Raw genomic sequence first — 18,931 nt, forward strand, 5'->3', positions numbered from 1 at the left:
CCGGCCCTTCTTCTGTCCATCTTCGCTGCTGCCGCTGTTTTCCTCACTTGTGTTAGCTGACACATTGGAAGCATTGGCACTGGAAACTGTAACATTGCTTGATGTTTTTGTTTTTTTAATCACAAATTTGTCCAATTCCGATTTCTGTAACATTAGTTATGTGTGTATGTTTCTGGTTGACTCAAGAAGAGACATTAGTTATGTGTGAATGTGTAATATCTGAGTATGCTAATTTGAATAAGGAAATACCACAGCTAAAAAAAAGCTCCGAGCACTCATGGAATCGGCACCTATGGCATGACATTGTTTATTTTAAGTGTACATGCATTAGACTGTAAGAGTAACTCAAAGAACAGACTTTGTGGTGCTTGACAAGTACAGAGTAGAGACAGGAGTTTTTGATTGTCTGGTTTGACTAGGTTTATTGACAGTGTATTGTTACAGACACTCAGCTTATGATAGCTTATTTAAGAAGTGCATGAGAACCAGGGTAAAGAGAACTTTGTATTCTGAGCAGCATTTTTTAATTAATAAACATGAATAATAATTTGACAGGATCACTCCAGGTTCAAGGTGTTCTTCATCTACTCAAACAACTTGCAAGAGATTGTTAAAGAAATGCATGGCCAGAATCAAGATGAAGCCCTACTATTCTGACATTAATTGCTTAATGCTACATTTCCCACAATGCAACCTGAAAGTGTCTTGCTTTGCTCCCTGACTGGCTGGTAAACGCTCACAGCTTACCAACTCCAAACCCCAGAGTTTGTAACAGGCTATGTGTTTGAATTTGAGTCCAGTCATATACAACCCGCATGACACGGTTGACATCATTAGGGGTAATTGAATTTAAATTTTGAGCCTAATGGGATTAATTTCTTTGTGAAATAAAGTTTAGAAGAAAAAAAAAAAAAAAATGTTCCCTACAGAGTTGAACTCCACATTTCAAGTAGATTGTGCAATTTGTGTAAAACTGTTGGAGTTCCATCGGTTTTGTCCACAATATTTTGGTCTTCAGAATAAGGGATCTCTTAAAAACCTGGAGGTAGACCATATCATGTAGCGCTTTAGCTTTGAGATTTCTCCCCCTGGAGAGCTCTCTAGGTGTGAAAGGCACCAGTTTTGTATTTCTCACAGTATCAGTCAGTATGTTTAATATGTCATTAGTTCCTTTAGAAAGTTGACACGCCCCTAACACCCCCAGCTTGAAGACTGGGGGCCTGATTCACAAACGGATTGTGCAGCTTTTGCGCCCACTAAATCTGTGCACATGACACAAAAAGACAACATCTAGTTCACAAAACACGACCAAAGGTTTAAATGCTCTCCAAACTGCACTGAGTGTTGTTTTACTCTTTCAGTTGTCCCCTCTTGATCCATTAGGGAGGAAGCTTTATGTTGACATATAATTGTGCTCCATCAGCACGAGAGTGCAGGTCCACACAGAGTAAAAGGGTCAGAAAGGTTCTCTCTACATTCAGACCCAAAGCAAGAGCAAACTATACGGAGCAAGACAACTTTATTGGCATTTTTGTGCCTGGATATCTTTAGTGTTAGATGCTTTTTGAATTAAACCTTGAGGCACAGATAGCGGGAGCAAACGATGAACAATTTTTTGGGGCCATTAGCTATATCCCAACGTAGTGAATCAGGCCCTGAGAGCTATCCCCATCCTTACACAGGGTGGCATACAGCTCATCAAAATGCTGCATTTATGACTTGCTCTCTGCAGATTTCAAGTTTGAAGGTGTAAAACTTGAATAAAAAGAAAATCTCGAAAAGGAAAAAAAATGTTCCAGCAGGAGTAAGGTTAGGATGCTGAGGTAGGAACAGGGGGCTGCAGAGAGGGCGTCAGTGAAGAGGCATAGAAAGAGTCAGGGACAGCCTTGGCGTACTCCACCAGCTCATAGGAATCTCTGATGTCTGTCAGACCAAACCAGAAGACAGTCCACACTCCATTAACGAAGCTGCCATCACAGTGTTTGAAATACCTTCACAAGAAGAGAAAGAGAAAAAAATAGATCAGGTGTTTACAGAGTTCATTCTATCATGCTGCAGTTTATTCTCCCCCTCCCCTTCTGCGGAGCGGGATTCATCGCTGAAAATGAAAAACGAAACTTAAGAGTTAGCCCATAAAAATAACTCCATCTCGTATATAGAACTGTTTGAGATTTTCCAAACTGACAGGGCGCAAGAAACAGTTATCTGAAGAGTTTGCACAGTTAAAGTTTGCACTTTGGGTGGTGAAACAACGAACCGTTTTAACGAGTCCGAGAGACGTTAACGTCTGAGAGTCAAACAGAGCGGCGCTCAGACAAACTGTCAGTGATGGGAGATATAATCCCGTTTGTTTAAACTGATGCTGCCTCTGTTTTTCTGATCTCTCTTGTTTTTTAGATGTTACTAACAAGCCCCTCCACTCGAAGCTCACCTGTTGTGATAACGGAAATGGGAATTTAAACAAAGTCATGAAACGGTGGAAGGCGAATGTATCAGCCTGAACTCGGTTGTTAAAAAAATCTGTTTTAAACAGGACAATCATTCATTTCTATGCATTGATTTCCATGCATGCTGCTTAAAGTGATGTCAGTCAGCAGCCCTTTCTCCCCTTGTTCAGTGTGTAGCAGGTGAGAGCAAGTAACCATGGTGACTCTGTTAATAAAACTCTCCTCTCAGTCAAACTTACTTTGAACATGTGACACAGAATAATCACATTTTGGATTATGTTTGAATTCTACACGTTTTCAAATGAATGCATTTCTGTATAAAAATTAACCTGATGAACACTAAACTAGATTTAAAGACACAATACTAAATCATCATTCCAAGTTGTGCAAAAAAAAACACTCAAATTGTGCATGAAAATTGATCAGAAAGTAGGGAAAGACATTTCTGGAGTTAAAAATGTTTTGGGAGATTCCCCCAAACAAAGAAATAAAAAAATATATATGTATATATTATGATAAAAAATTATTAAATCTTGATCGTGATACTGACATGAAGGAAATCGTGAATATTTTTTTTCATTTCCAATCAACTCAAACAACAAGCAATTGTGCTTCAGCACAGTGCGGAACAACTGCGCCTCGTGTGAGCGCACCCAAGCCCAATATATGTGCTGCAGGCAGAGCTGAGAGTATTAACTGCGGAGTCAGGGCACCCTCTGCTGGACTAAGTATGTGATGACAGCATTTTTAAACGAAGTACTGTGTTCAGTGTTCAGTATAGGCCCATATCAACCCTCCAAGTATGGCAACTAATGTAGACTGTAGATTAGGGACGTTCCTAGGCGACTAATTTTTAAGCAGTTATTTAAATTCAGACCAACAGACTTGTCTAAAGATAAGACAACGGTCAAAATGGTTTGCAGATGGGCCAATGTTTGTAAGCAGTTTGTAAGCGCCGATAAAAGAGCATGAAACGTAAAGTGAACTCCAACAAGAAAGTCTCAAGAATATGTTTGTGTGCATTTGTGTGCGTCATACCAGGGATTTATCTTGTTGGTGGCTCTGGACCTCCAGAACAGTTTGCCCAGGTCCTGTCTGATACATTCCCACAGGATTTGGCTGGTGCCCTGACCCTGCTTACTACTGCTCACAACAAATTTATCCAGATAGGGAGTGCCTCTGTTCACCGGCTCCATGGTGATGATGGCTGCCGCGCTGTACCTTTAGGGACAGAGAGATAATATTGAGGGGAAAGACTTTGTGGGTTTACATACTTGTTGTTGTATATACTGTGCGGATGATAGGGTGCAGATGTATTAACTACTGATCATCTCAATTGCTGTGTTATTGTTTCTGTTGTATTTTTTCCAGGAATAGTTTCACACACCCTTCAGAAAGATAGATGGAGTAGAGTCTTCCTTTCAGAGAGTCAATGTAGTCTTCCCTCAAAGTTTTATCAAACGACATGTTGATGAGAGCCAACAGCCGCTCTTGATCGATCCCGTCCAGAGAGGTGTACCTGCATACAAACACACACAAACACTCATGTACTCTGAAGGTGGTAGGTGAGCAGTGTGTGTTCTTAAAGAAATCAACAAGGCCTGTTAAAAATGTAGGTGCCTATTGGGACATTTTGATAGTTGATATCCTTTTTCACAGTTTAAAGCCAAATATTCCAAGATTTTAAACTTGTGAAGTGTAAAGTGACTCTGCATTTGTGGTTGTGAATATATGGAAGTACCTACCTATGTATGGGGTCTCCGTTTTTAAAGAGAGTCCCAGACCCTGAGAAAGCAGTCAAGACAAAGAAGAAGCAGTTGTAGAATAAATATAGACAAAACCAGCGCCCCAGACAAATATACCCTATGGCCCACTCGAGTTGCACCTCTAAATAGCTCGCCATTAAGTTAGTGAGCATGTCAGCAGTCTCACCTCTGTGGCTGAACAGCTCGCTCAGCAGAGTGTCTGCGGAGGTGATCACAGCAGACGACTCGGTCGGCAGCTGATTCAGGAGTCTGGCTATGGTGGACACTTTGCGCTTTTCTGCAGCACTCAGCCACACGGCTGTGGACAGACTGGGTAGGTCACTGGGGAATGATACTGTTTCCAACACCTGTAACACAAATACCATTATAAAAAGAGTGAATGAGAAAAAGAGAGAAAAACATACATCCTTGCATTTATCAATGCCTGATCATTTAACCCCAAAGAGGCACCAGTCAAGTTAAGACCAGCGGCCTGTACTATGAAGTAAGTTCAACATACCCTGGGTAATGTTTGGTTATCTTGCTTCTCTAACTCTGACAAATGAGACCACTGAAATCCATTATCAAAGCAATAAGTAAACCGATAGCTTCTATGAGTTCACACAGAGGGGTCATGTTAGCAGAATTTGTACAATCACAAACATGAACAGGTCAGCTGTCAGCAAATCGTCATTTTTTACAAACAAATATATAAGAAAAGTAAACGTATGTACTTCAGAATAAATCACCTCAGCTGCAGCAACAAATGCAGCAAGAACAGAGGCCTGTAACAATGAAGCGAGTTCATCATAATCCAGGTATCTTTAGGTTATCCGGCTTCACTAATCCCCACTAATGAGATCTTGCTTAGCAGTCACATGAAGCTGGTGATCTTTTTTCTGTCTCCTGTAAAGCACATTGAGTTTACTTTTACAACTCAATAAATATGATCCCTCAAATGAACTTTTCGAAGATATATTATATCTACTACCGTATACAGTGTGACATAGATGAGGGTGATAATACTTGTTGTAATCCATATAGCGCACTCTGCAGGTGACAGCCAGAAATAAAACTGCTAGTATAATTCAACAATGCTCAAATGAAATGCTTTTTGACAGGTAAACAAATCTAGTAAAATCGGCGCATATCTGGGAGAAAACTAGCCGATACTGATAGTCACTTGTTATGCCAATATCACCCGATATTATTGGCTGGTCGATTAATCGGTTAGCAGCATCTTACCAATCACTGACATGATCAAGTCTGCCGTCAGCAGAATGTGCAAAATTTGATATTAGAAAAATATAAAAAAGTTAAACATAAAAAACAGGCTACAATCAATAGAGCTGCATTTAAAAATTAATTTCTTGCACAGATATATTCTTGCAGCGTGTCTGACAGTTAAAGACGTAATATTTAAGCTGCAGCGATAATACATTTGATTGAATAGTTTGAGTTCCTTGTAAGGATCCAGCAACCAGAAGACAAGGTTGAAATCTCCCACAACAGGCATTCCTGTTCAATACAGGTACATCCAATCTGTAGAGCAGGACTATTCATTTACAAATTCAAAAGGGCCATATTTGAAAACCAGGACATTTAAGCGGGCCGGACACTTTCAGCAGCAATCACAGTTTTATTTTTTCCTGCTTTCACTAAAGGCAAATTTTAAATAAATGCAAATCAATGTATTAAAATACAAACATTTATTTTTGTTTCACGTTTTAAATATTACATCTTAAAAAATAAGATACATTGTTGTCACATATGTGAGCATGAACAGAATTAACTACATAGAACCATAGAAAGTGGTAATAACAAGTAAAACAATTATTTCTATCTGCCTGTTTGTCATTCTTTCTCCTGTGTGTCTACCATTCACACAGAATAGGATTTTCTTTCATGTTTGAAAAAAACATTTTGGTCACAAATCTGGCAGACGCACATTAACCAGCAATCAGTGCTGTCATTGCACACCATAAAAAAAGCTGACAACATTTTGTGTTTGGAGTGGAAGTAAAACAAATAAATACTTTGCAGTCCAGGCAGGTTCAAACTGAAATAAATTGGATTCACGTATGCTGACTGGATTGGGGCCACTCTGAGGTTGCCTGCGGGCTGCATCTGGCTGTTTCTCAGATTAAAGAAACAACAAGGTCTTGGATTAAGCAGACACAGATGAGAGTCATACCTTTTGTTGTTGGCTGCAGAGGCCTCCTGAGTTGTTCAGGAACATGACCTTGTGGGGTTGCAAGGCTCGAGAGATAGCGGCCGTCACCTCGGTTGGGTCCAACATTATCGAGCAACCTCGCCCGTCCCTTCCGACCGGACAAACCAAAGGGATTGTCCCGCAGTCAAGACTCCACTGTAGGAGGCTGGTGTCCACGGCAACAGAGGACGCAGCACTGCAGAGAGAAAGGGAAGTGGAGGGAATAAAAGTAGTAAATGAATACAAGTGTCACATCTGGAAAAATACAACAAATGGACTAATTTATCCAATTAACTTGACCTCAATTCCCAACCTAAGTCCCTACAGACTGAGCTACTGCCACTGAGCGAAAAAGGACAGACAATAGTGTGTTAATGTCATTGTTGCCCTGGTTACAGGGACTTGGAGGTTCTTCAGTGAGGTCCAGGAATCTTTATATATAAAACGGCCATATGCAGGAGAGACTGACTCTCTCCCATATCTCAATGTTTCCTATCAGAAGCTTTAACATGTTTACTTTGAGCTGTCAACTTGTGATCGGATTACCGGGAACACATGTTAATACCAGGTGTAAGATCCAACAGACCATCTCCTACAGACATTTGCTAGGCAGTGAAAAAAATAATCAGACTTTCAAGAAGTATTTTAGACACACAAAAACTGTCCTTTAATGTCTTCGTAGTTCATGGGCAAAGTTATAATGTAAGCAGAAAAGTGAACATTATACCAGTGCTTGTAACATTGCATTAACAAGAGGGGTGTATGGACAGCGGACCTTCTCTCTCTTTCTCTGAAACTGATGTGATTCCTGAGAAGGAGTTTGAAGTAGGGAAATGAGCAGAAACACCAACCCAAAAAGAAACCCAGTGCCTAGGTGTGTCTGGACCCTCACCTGCTTCCACGTGGGGCTTCATGCAGTAACAGGAAGGACTCAGCGGAGAAGAGTGGCAGGACAGAAGCTGAGTGCTGCTGCAGGGCTTCTGTAAGCTGTTGGCTCCATTTTACAAACTCTTGGGTTAAACTAGATCCAGCCACCGGTTTCATGTGACCCATCTCCTCGTAATCAGACCGACCCATCACAACAACAGGCTTCATGTCCATTCGCTGAAGGAAGGAGAGCCCAAAGGCCAGGTCCTGAACCATTTCCCTGCTGTCAAACACTGAGCTGTCCACCTGGGAGAGACCAAAACAGAGAAGCAAAGATGCAAGTTAGCAATCTTTCCAAACTACGACAACGACAACAGATCAATTTGTCTATAATTGTTATATAAGGGCTTCTTTGTTTTGAACCTGCTTTATCTTTTTAGTCATTGTTTTGTTGACTTCTTTCAAATTCAGTATTTTGTTATTGTTGTTAAATTAGGGTACCTGCTCAGATAAGACACTAGTTATGGGTTGTCAAATTTCTGTATGTCTCAGCCTTTGAAATGTATTTTATTCATAAATATTCATGACTTGGACTTAAAAAGTCACTGATTTGTTGCCATTGATGTTCTTACCTCGAAATACCATGTATTTGAATTCTAAACTAACTATAACCGAACACTAATAAAGTTAAGCCTACTTTCGCACAAGGCCGGTTCTAGGCATGAGCGGGGGGGGGATTTGTTAGGGTTATTACACAAAGAAACAGAAGACTGATCCTGTAAGTAACATATTTTGAGTCACAAAACTCTAAAAAAAAAACACAAAACATGAAAAATTAATTTTAAATACCTGTTAAAAAATGATTGTGAAGACCTAAATATGTCCTAAGACAGGGGTTCTCAAACTTTTTGGGCTTGTGTACCCCCTTTCAGGATTTTTTTCAGCCAAGTACCCCCTTGTCCGGCCAAGGACATTTTTCAGGAAACAATTTGGTAAAAGAACATGACTTAATGAATGTATGTGGTGTTCATGAAACTGTTGGCTAATGTCACCCCACAAAAGACAAACAGTGCTTCGAGAGGATCAGAATACATGGAGGTAAATCCCATAAAAATGTATTCACCTAGATTAGTGTTGGGCGAGATGGAAAAAATATATCACGATTTTATCACAATCTTTTTTCATACTGAAAACATTTTTGCAAGTTACCAACCAGTTTAACCAAACTTATTTCCCTGTATAATGTTTTTAAATGCACAAATACTGTACTTATAAGATTAGTCTATTTAAAATGTTTTTTTGTTGGGGGGGGGGGCTGGACATCGCCCCAGAACATTTTTAACACCAGAAATGTATTTCCCTGCATTCTGAGGAATTTTTAAAACATGTAGACTTCATACATAATCCAAAATGTGATTATTCTGTGACACATGGTCAAAGTAAGTTTGAAGGACAGACAGTCACCATGGTTACTCACTCTCACCTGCCTGCTGCACACTGAATGAGAGGAAGAATGAGAGCTAGGAGATAGGAGGGACAATTCGGACTGTCCTAAGATGGGGTGGTGACAAGTAAAGGTGTCCGGGAAAATTAGACTATAAACATGTCATGCAAAATTGAGCAAAACAAATTGTAAGATACATGAAAGATAAGGGGGTGGAGGTGGGTTTAAAATTAAATAAACTACAGGCGCAAGTTTAAAAGTTAGGCAGTTATTACTTTGGTTTACTTTAGCTTTAGATAAAAAACATAAAACAATCCCGCCCATTCAAAGCAGTCTAGGAGCGGGTCTTCTTCTTATTACGTAACACTAAACTACTTTTTAAAATATCGCGAGCGGGCTTCCGTACCGGTTTCATCATCCTCACAATAGACCATATGGCAGCTAGACCATATGGTCTATATAAACTTTGTAAGAGGAAAAATGTTTAATTTTATGTAACGTTTGTACAAAACACTACAGGTTCACTGCGTCCTACCTCCATTACAGCAAAAGCAGGAGACTGGGCCTTAGTTGCTCTCTGGAACTGGGTCAGCCAGTACCGAGCCTCCCTGGGATCTCCGCCGACTTCATTCAGAAAGGCCTTTACGTCACGGTAAATCAGATGCCGGTTGGCCCGAACCTGTCGGTTTGCGGCGGAGAGGTACACCGGGTTCTCCTGCTGGGCCAAAGCCGCGGTTTTTCCTACCGTGCTCGCCGCGTCAGAGCTCATAGCGCGCCGCCGCTGCATGTCCACCGTCTTCCGCTGGTGCAGGCTGGAACTCCGGTTCAGTGCCGGGGCTGACGGGCTCGACAGGTACTTTCCTGCCATCACCACGGCCCGACAACCGGAGGAACCGCCGTTCACTTTGGCCATGTTTAATGCTGACAGCAGAATTGCGAGTCCCTCGGACAAGCGGCTCCGCATGAAGTTAAGGGCGACTGCTTGCAGCTGTTGCCGAGTACTGAAGAGCTTCTGCATTGACACTCCCAGGTTTTTTTTTTTTTTTTTTTTTTTTTTTTCCAGATCTAGGATATTAAGTGTGCAATCAGGATTTACTGAACTGGTTCAACTTTCTTATCATGTCTTTTCGTTGCCACAGCAACGAGTCATAGTTAAAAGCCTATTTAAATGTATCAAATTGGATTTTTTTTTTTTAATTACCAAACATAAGCCCCCTAAAGGATGAGCAGTGATCTTTACTTCACCTTTTCATCATTCAATCATTTTTAGTTGATAATGGTCATTTTTAATTTCCACAGGCTGCTCAAGGCCTATGATGCGAATCGTGACTGATATCTGAACAAGTGGAAAACATTGTTATCTAACCCTCTACATTGTCTTATGTAGAATGTGGGACAAAAATAACACCAATAACAATGGAGAAACCTTAGACAGTGGGAGAAACAAGTGGACCAGTGAGTGGATCTATGGCTCCAGTACATGCTGGAAGCCCCCCCAATGTACCCACTTTACTGCTGCATTCAAGTGATGTCGGACACCATCGGAAACCCGGTTGTCTGAGTTGGAAAATGCACACGCTCAAGTCGTAACTCGGGAAAGAATAAGGTGCCCGACTTGACGTCACATTCGTCATCACGAGTGGCAAAGTAGCCTACGTTTTGTTAAGATACTTATTTTTTTAAAATTAATTAACGTAGGCCTACTGCACATGAACTATTCGCGCCATTAAAACTTGTGAGAGACATCCCAAATGGTCTTCGTAGCATCCACGCTGTTTCAGTTGTTGTTACAATATTCAGACTTTATAAACTGAAAACACGGGAACACACGGAAGTCAGAAGAACGACTTTCCAACTCGGAAGCTTGGACCATCCGAGGAGCAGATGAATGCAGCATAAGGTGGCTGGGAAGTGCAAAGCAAAATGACAAAGTGTGTCGCACTTTTGCAAAATTTGAGACAAATTTACATTTTGAAAAACCTATTTACATTTTAGAAAACAAAATTACAAAACCAAAACGCTTTTACCGAGGACAAAATACATTTACATTTTAGAAAACAAATTTAAAGCGCTGAGACAAATTTACAAGTGCAGAACACTTTTGCCAGTCCCTTAGCAAACAAATTTACAAATTAGTTTGGTAAGGGACTGGTAAAAGTATTTTCCCTGTTGACGGAAAGGGAATGTACCAATGCCGAAACTGACCCATCACCAAACTGATTGAGTGAGGGGTCATTTTGTTTGTTTTGTTTCATCAACCTATATTTTTACTCAAGGGGTCGTTGAGGGGCAAACCTTGCTCATTTAGCCTACGATGATCTCAAATCTATAGCAGATGGAATTAAAAGACAGAAAACAAAGCAATAATAAAAACCAGAGGAAAGATAGGGAAATATATATCCTGACTTGAGAAAACTATAGCTTATAACACACCTCATTTTGCTCTCAGGACTAGGCTATTTCTTGAGACTATGACTTAGGCTACTAAGTTTTGATTTAAATCTCCCCATTTGTCCTATATTTTTTCTTCAAAACAATTCTGGCATACCCAATCCAAATTCCCGCCCAATATCAGAAGAGTTGGCAAAAGAATATAGGACAGTATTTCAAAATTTGGATCATATGTATATAGGCTAACACCCATACCTTGGGCAAAAGGCCCATTATGATTTCAGGACCAGTGACTTTAAAATTAAGAGTTCCATGGAGAGCTGTATTGAAAGGACTTACAAGCAACAAGCTGTGGTGACAGTTCCTACATTGGGTCGTTAGGTAGTCTTTGTTTCCTACAACTAAAAATACCTTTGGCTCAGCACAGCATACATGCTACACAAAAACTGCAACCGGTTTAACGACAAAGGCAGGTTCTCCAAAGGGGAAGGTGTCAGTAGCGGTTGTTTGAATCTACAACCTCACCGCTAGATGCCACTAAATCTTACACACTATTTCTTCAAAGCTCCTGTCAGAACCTTGGGAAGTGTGTCAATCTCTGTCACCCCTTTGGAGAAAGTGGTTCCTTTTATCTCTTTGCTGATCATGGCCTTTAACTTTCAGTAGTATTTTCTGATTGACAATCGAATTCTGCTCCCTTTTAACAGTCAAATGTCGACACGATACGATGCAATACGATTCACTTTATTGTCCCCTCGGGGAAATTTGTCTTGGACTCAAAGTGCTGCCAAATATACAGCTGCTTCCACGAGAATCAATAAATAAAAACGATAGAAACACATCCACATGTTCACAGAAAGGCAAATATTGCACAAGATCTTCAAAAACACAGCAAGAGAGATAAGATAACAAAGGTAACACTATTGCACAACCCAAACAGCCTTACTAAACATTATTCAGAATTTTGATAGACCTGGATACAAAATATTTTTGCAAGTGGTTCAGTTTACATTGGGGGTCTCTGCCTTCTCAGCAAAAACGATTGGGCATGGTGCAAGAAAGAGGAAACAGGAAACACCCTGTTCTGAGCAGGGCTGAAATAGAGGGATTCATAGGCATGATTAAATACAGCATCAAAATGTTTTTTTTAACCAAAAAACTTCACAGACATGTTTTGGAGAGACATTTAAACGGTTGAAGAGGACTGTAATATGTGACCTTTAAAGACAGAAAATCTCAAGTCTGTCCACCTATTGTGTCTGTATGAAAACCTATTGCATTCCAGTGTTAACCTGACCACTAGATATTAAGCAATAAGATGAATAGAAAAACCTGTCCAGAACATGGAATATCAGGGAACATGGTGAAGAGAACTATTTGTATGTAAGATGTCAGGATTGGTTTCTAGGACAAACAAGGACTTTTGTCACATTTGAAACCAAAGTCAATGCTGAAATATGTCTTTAATGGTTTTTCCTAAAAGAAATGTGTCACAGAGGTGCCAGTTCACTTCCTGAGCACTACCGAGTTGCCCTTGACCACGGCACCAAACCTTTTTCCACCAGCTCAGCAGCACTCGCTGTGGGGCGGACTCCTCACTCTGACATCTCTCCATTAGTGCATGTCCATAGGATTTGTGCGTGAGAGTATGTCAGCCTATGTGTGTGTAGCACGTCTCAATAACACGAGTGTAAAACTGAATTCCCCCTTGTGGAATTAATAAAGTACATCTTCTTTTTCAATAACCCACAAAATGACTTAGCGATCACCTGAAGTGATAATGCACATGTGAAGGCACATGTAGCCAATCCGATTACACAGCCCCGACAGGTGTTCGAGTAAGAGGATAACAAGAAAGAGGAGGAGCAAGTTGAGGAAGAGGAAGAGGACAAGTAGAAAGTGGAGAAAGAGGTGGAGGAGACGTGGAGACAAGAAAAAAAGGAGGAAGAGGAGCAAAACACAGAGATAGCATCTTCAGGTCAATATAGAGAATAGAGAGATTTTGTGTCCCCATTGCATCCCCAATGCCAAAGAAAAATATGTTAATTTTCCCTAACTATATCATTAAAAAGAAAAAAAAAAAGCTGTTTGGATTTAGCACAGCCACGTATTCAGAAAGACCTATTTATTTGGTACCTGTGTGTTTATATAGTTTTAAACGTAGTGCTTGTTTTTGATATAAGATGCTTTGTGTTTTGTGTATTCATTTTGTTTTTTTGTGTGTGGAGTTTTGGAAACAGGGCCCAAGTTTGAGGAACTGCGCATGCCATATTAAAAAACAGTGAAACCAAGAAAGTCAATCTGACAACTTAGTCAATGACTATGACAGCACCTTTGTCTACTGATATGTGTTGACTCTTTGACCCGGTTCATAGACATTACCACTTCTGCATGCAAGCCAAACGTTATTTATAACTCCTCTTAGATGTCACTATTTGATGACATCATCACTCTGTCTCTGTTTCTTGCTATCTCTGTCTGTCATCAGGCTGGCCACAGAGGACTACATCTGCCCTGGCTCCCCTCAGGCAAACAAACACACTGCAATCTCACAGAAACACACAGACACACACTTACACGCACACACAGTGAAGGCAGTGTGGAGGTGCACGTACTGTATAATCTGCAGGAAGTGATTAGGGGGTGTGAGATCAAAGGTTTTTTTTTTGCAACGGGAAAACATTCCCCCCTCAGTTCTCCCCTTGAGGATAGAGGGACCGACAATTTCCTTGTGTTTAACTCCTCGACACAACTGACACTCGACTTCTTTCACACAATCAAGAGCCCTGATCCACTGCTTAAAATCATTTCAATTAAAAACATTTGATACTCGATGATTTTTAAGCGTTTAAGTTAATTTTTTTGTTTATTTTGCTGTTGGTTTATAGATTTTCCCTGATTTTCTGCATTTTTCCAGCACTGTGGGAAGGAGTCTACAAGGGACAAAGTATTCTTAAAATGTCAGCGCTGATGAAAGGCAAGGTGCCTGAAACTGTTTCTTGTGGCTTCAATAAGAAGCTGAAAATGCTCAATAAAATGCACTTTAAAGGCAAGGTTTGTAATTTTCTCCAGATACACTTCTTAAGATTTTGGTTGAAATTGTCTTCAGGTCCTGACAGAAATTAAAAGTAAAGAGGAACTGCTGCAGATTTCATAGTTTATTGTATCGTCAATTATAGCAGCTGCATAAAAACAGATCATTTATTTATATGATTTAAGTTGAGAGGAAGTTTATGCTGAGAGGTGTAATCTGTGGAATAAATAAAGACGACATTTCTGGTTCAGTGGCATTGATTGGTTTTTTGTTGTTAAAACTGTCCATCAAAAGTCTGATAAAGTTATAAGGGCTCAATACTTAACTGATGAGATATTCTAACATTTTAGTTTCAGGACTTTTACTTGTTGAAGATGATTTTATATTTGGATAATGGCACTTTTAATGAAATTACCTAAATTTCAAATGCTTCAATATTAAATAAGTGGATTTACAAACCAAGTGAGTACAGTATTTATGTCAATGGGCAGGTAGTCCAATGACCAGTGTGCTCTTTCTATTTTAAGAAAGTCTGCTTGGAAAATATCCAATATAAATATAGAGTTTTATCAGGTGGCCGTGTGTCATTTCGTGTCTTTACAGGGTTAGGGTTAGGCACGTAAGTAAAGTAAAGACACGAAATGACACACAAAAAAAGTTGTAATTTTTTTTAATTTAAAAGAGCCAAACAAATTACTTATTGTAAGCACACCCAGTGGGTAGAGTCAACAAAAGATTTTAAAAAATCTAAATGAGAAGTTAAAAACAAAACTAAATGCATTCCACTCATTCTACACTCACAGTTAAAAAATTGTGATACAAACAGCCTTAAAAGAACAGTAGAGGGCAGTACACACCAGGGGCTGTGTGTGTGTGCGTGTGCTTGTGTGCGTGTGTGTGCGTGTGTGTGTGTGTGTGTGTGTGTGTGTGTGTGTGTGTGTGTATATGTTTGTATACACTTGTGTCCCTATCATTAAACATTGAAAACACTGGAATATTCCAAAATGTACTTTTTCTAATTTGATAATATGGCTCTGTGAACAATTGAGGTTAGAACATATCCATTTGTATGTAAGAAACTGACATGGATTTCACATGTAGTTGTATTTTGGATTATTGTACAGTTATTCAATGAAAGGTATCATGTCACTGGAAATCTTAATTCCGTTTTAAAGTTTGGTTTTTGAAATGGTGCTGTGATTTCTTTTTTCCACATGAGTAATTCAAATGGTTCAAAAACTGGAGACTAACAAAATATGTCTTTCACCACAAGTTAGTGCTCGGTTCTCAGTTGTCTGTAGACACAGGTTTTCAAGTTGGGATGTGGTCAAGATTTACTCAATTTGTTGTTAAAACATGTCATCATGTTTCAGTATTTAGATATTATGTTTCTCAGTAATGTTAATTAACAGGTCATTTAAAAGACATCTTTAACCTTCATCAGACTGATACTTTTACTTTCACTTGGATGATTACGATGCAATCTCTAAAATAAGGACTACTATACCGCTATATAATCAAAGCTACTCAATTCAAGTACAATACAAACCATCCCATGGCTTTTTGTTGCTATCTCCTTCTTTTTTTACCCATATCCTCTTTACAGAATTTTATTGTGAACCTGATCGAAAAATATGTTTGTATAAAAGTCAAGTTGATTAACGATTTTTAGCTCATACATTTTGAAGACTCAGTGCTGCTCTTTGTCATGAGAGATTGAAGGCTGTAATGGCTAACATGTTGTGGCTTATCATCTAATAGTGAAGAATATGGTATATTGTAGTATTTTGACAATTTTTGCAGCGATTGATGGCACTTTTCACCCAGAAATAGAGTCATCAAAAACACTTTTGAGGTTATTGTGTACCTGGTGACTAAGACATATCAGGTAAAGTTTGTCTCCGACTGCATCTAAGTTTGCAAGACTGACTGAAAACACTGCAAAAGAGACTAGTTTTAATATACGCTCAAACAAAGATTAACAGTTTGCTACTTAAAGACAGCTATGTATACAAGTAAATGAAACCACTTCTAAAGGATATTTAAATAGCATATAGGTTGTTGAAGGACAGTCAGGTCTTTTGTTTCAGACCAAATTAACTGATAGGGCAGATCAGATCAACTTGGCTTCTTGAAGTTCAAAACAGTTTAAAAAACTTTACATCACATTATTTTAAGTCTTATAACCATTTAGGCCAGTTATGTTAAAGTCGGAGATGTAGAACATGTTACTTAAGTTTAAGCTTTAACAATAGACTGTAAATCTTAAAGGAAGAGGCCTGAGTTACGTTACCCTCCTGTAACTGCAAGGGGCTTTGGAGTCCCATTGACAGTGGTGCTGAAAACTCTGTCTCAACCAAATTTTTAGTCGACCGACTGAGTTAGAACTGAGCCAGGTTTTGAACCTCTTGACAAACTGCTAAATCACGCCCACCCGTCAATCAGGTCAGTTACACGTGAATGACGCTTATCCATCATGAAATCAAAATGGATGAGTTATCCATCATTCACCCCTCGTACGGTGTGTATCGATCGAGACATGAGCTCAGCAGACCGGTTTCATTTTTTTTAATCCAGGCTGTTAATTTCTGTTGTAAAAACTTGAATGGAGTGGGTGTGTGACTTCCGTTGCTTCTGCAGCCAGCCTCAAGTGGACACTGAACAAACTGCAGGATCGGCTTCATTTTTCAATACCGGAGGTTGCCGCATAGATTTTCAAATTTTATTATCAGCAGCTAGCTAACAATGACCTGTTCTTGCCACAAAATAATCAGTTGACTCCTCCAACAACATAAACGACTGATTTTCAAACAAAACATCCTTTTGTGAAGAAACTCCAGGGATATCTCATCGGTTTTGATATTTCAGCTTATTAGATGTTGCTAAAGAAGAAGTGGCTTAATATATTCATTATGAAGTAAAAAGCTAGAAATATAGCTCAAATAGCTGCTAAAAGTAGCATCTGAACTCTTGCTTATGATTCAATAGCTTGGCAGATTTGAGTAGTTGTCGATTTATTATGCTTGCTCTGAATCGAATGTATCATAATGTATTAAACTATTAATTCATTATAAATCCAAGATTTATTTTTCTTGAGGAATTGAATGTTAATCTATCAACACCTTGCAATCCAGAAATACCTTAAATTGCTATATTATAGAGACTAAATAAGGAAGGTTATTTTATAACCCAGTATTTCCTACCTGTCTGCCTGTCTGTGTGGGTGGTCATTTAAACACACTGTATGTGGTCCTTCATTCTGAGGGCGAGAGGGCAGATTGGATTACAGCTTTGGAGCATCTTTGATTACACAGGCAGCAGCTTGTTTATGTACAAATCCATCAACAAGGCCTGTTTAAGTGATATTTCTCTCTGGTTTGACAGTTTCATCAATTTTCAACACATGATAAGACTCCAATTGGAAGTTGACATGTAAGATTTATTGGTGCATGAAATTGGCCTACAGTTTCACAAAAGATGGGTATTTGTTCATAAAGGGAAATATATGTTTTGCTTGTTGGTGTACGCAAGATTCAGCAGGGTGTTGTAAAAAAAAAAAAAAAAAAAGGCTGGTTAATTTTCAGTCCAGTTCGATACACATGCAGTCCGTAAACACTAGTAAAAAATCCAGAGGAGTAGGCAAAAGGAACTCACTTGGAAAAACCGCTAGGTGAAGGTAACGCCGAAGAAAACAGAACAAGCTGGCAACATGAGAGAGGACACACAGGGTTTAAATACACAGTCAATTCGGGGACAACAAGATGCAGGTGAATTCAATCATGGCGGGGCTGACACAAAAAGCTGGAAACATGAGGAGCAGGATGTGGTATTAATAAAAAATCAAGAAAAGAAATAAAAAAAATCGACTTAATTATTGGACGTAGTGTCAGTACCCCCCCTCCTAGAGATGGCACCAGACAGTCCAGCTTGATCAGGGTCCCATGAAGCAAGAAGCCAACTCACTGGACTCCACCCTGAGGGGTAGATCCCCTGTAGAAAACGTGTTGACCAGGGAGGTTGATGGGGGCTTTGCTTCTCTTGTGGGCCACTGCTTTCTTGTAGTGAGCTACACTCAGGAGAAGCATTTGTCGGTGACAATGACGAATCAGGGCACGCGCAGAAATCCTGGAGACCTCTCCCTCGAGGTCAGGGAAGAGGAGAGGCTGGTACCTGTACGCACACTGGAAGGGGGAAAGGCCAGAGGATGAACATGGTAGTGTGTTGTATGCATACTCAACCCACACAACATGCTTGCTCCAAGTGGCTGAGTTTTGGGACATCAAACAGCGCATACCAGATTCAAATCAATTAAGATAATTGATTTGGCCAAAAGTGTTCTGTTTGGCTGTTGGATTGTTGGTTGTAACCAGAAGACAAGCTGACGGTGGCCCCCAGCAAAGTGCAGAACTCCTTCCAGAATTTAGAGATGGCCCAATCAGGCACCACGTCTCTGAGGAAACCATGCAAACAATAATGACATCACAGTTTTTAGAGAATTTTTAAACATTTTTTTTTTACATGAAATACTTGTGAAAGAATATTAATGTCATATTTCAACACCAGAAATCCTAATTTCATTCAGCTCTCATATCGGGCTGGGGTTAAAAAAGGAAACCAAATAAAACCCTGGTCAGTATGAATTTAGGTTTTACTGAACCTGAGAAATAATTAAATGAATACCACTGTTTTTCACATTCACATTTCTTCAAGTTTGGAGTGTAAAAGTGGTAATTTTATGTCAATGTTGGTGACACCTGAGGACAAAGGCCTCTTAATCCAACAAAGGCGCCT

General features: G+C 39.6%; 1 protein-coding gene across 1 annotated transcript; it reads right to left on the minus strand.

The window, feature by feature from the left end:
• Positions 1-283: 283 nt before the first annotated feature.
• Positions 284-9,735, minus strand: nags (N-acetylglutamate synthase). The gene is made up of 8 exons (XM_020655370.3): positions 9,251-9,735; positions 7,297-7,577; positions 6,387-6,600; positions 4,380-4,560; positions 4,193-4,232; positions 3,835-3,966; positions 3,486-3,668; positions 284-1,991 (listed from the first exon to the last, which is right to left on the minus strand). The coding sequence occupies exons 1-8, from the start codon at positions 9,731-9,733 to the stop codon at positions 1,811-1,813; spliced, it is 1,695 nt and encodes a 564-aa protein (XP_020511026.2). The 5' UTR covers positions 9,734-9,735; the 3' UTR covers positions 284-1,810.
• Positions 9,736-18,931: the final 9,196 nt, after the last annotated feature.

The sequence above is a fragment of the Labrus bergylta genome, chromosome 16 (assembly GCF_963930695.1).
Source record: "Labrus bergylta chromosome 16, fLabBer1.1, whole genome shotgun sequence".
In the NCBI taxonomy this organism is placed as follows: Eukaryota; Metazoa; Chordata; class Actinopteri; order Labriformes; family Labridae; genus Labrus; species Labrus bergylta.

Bases quoted from the DNA above. Each gene is read 5' to 3' on its own strand.
- nags (XM_020655370.3), bottom strand. From the start codon at position 9,733: ATGCAGAAGCTCTTCAGTACTCGGCAACAGCTGCAAGCAGTCGCCCTT. The intron at 4,233-4,379 runs GTGAGACTGCTG...CTGCTTTCTCAG, and splicing joins CGAGCTGTTCAGCCACAGAG to GGTCTGGGACTCTCTTTAAA. The intron at 3,669-3,834 runs GTGTGTGAAACT...CTGTCCCTAAAG, and splicing joins TCCATCTATCTTTCTGAAGG to GTACAGCGCGGCAGCCATCA.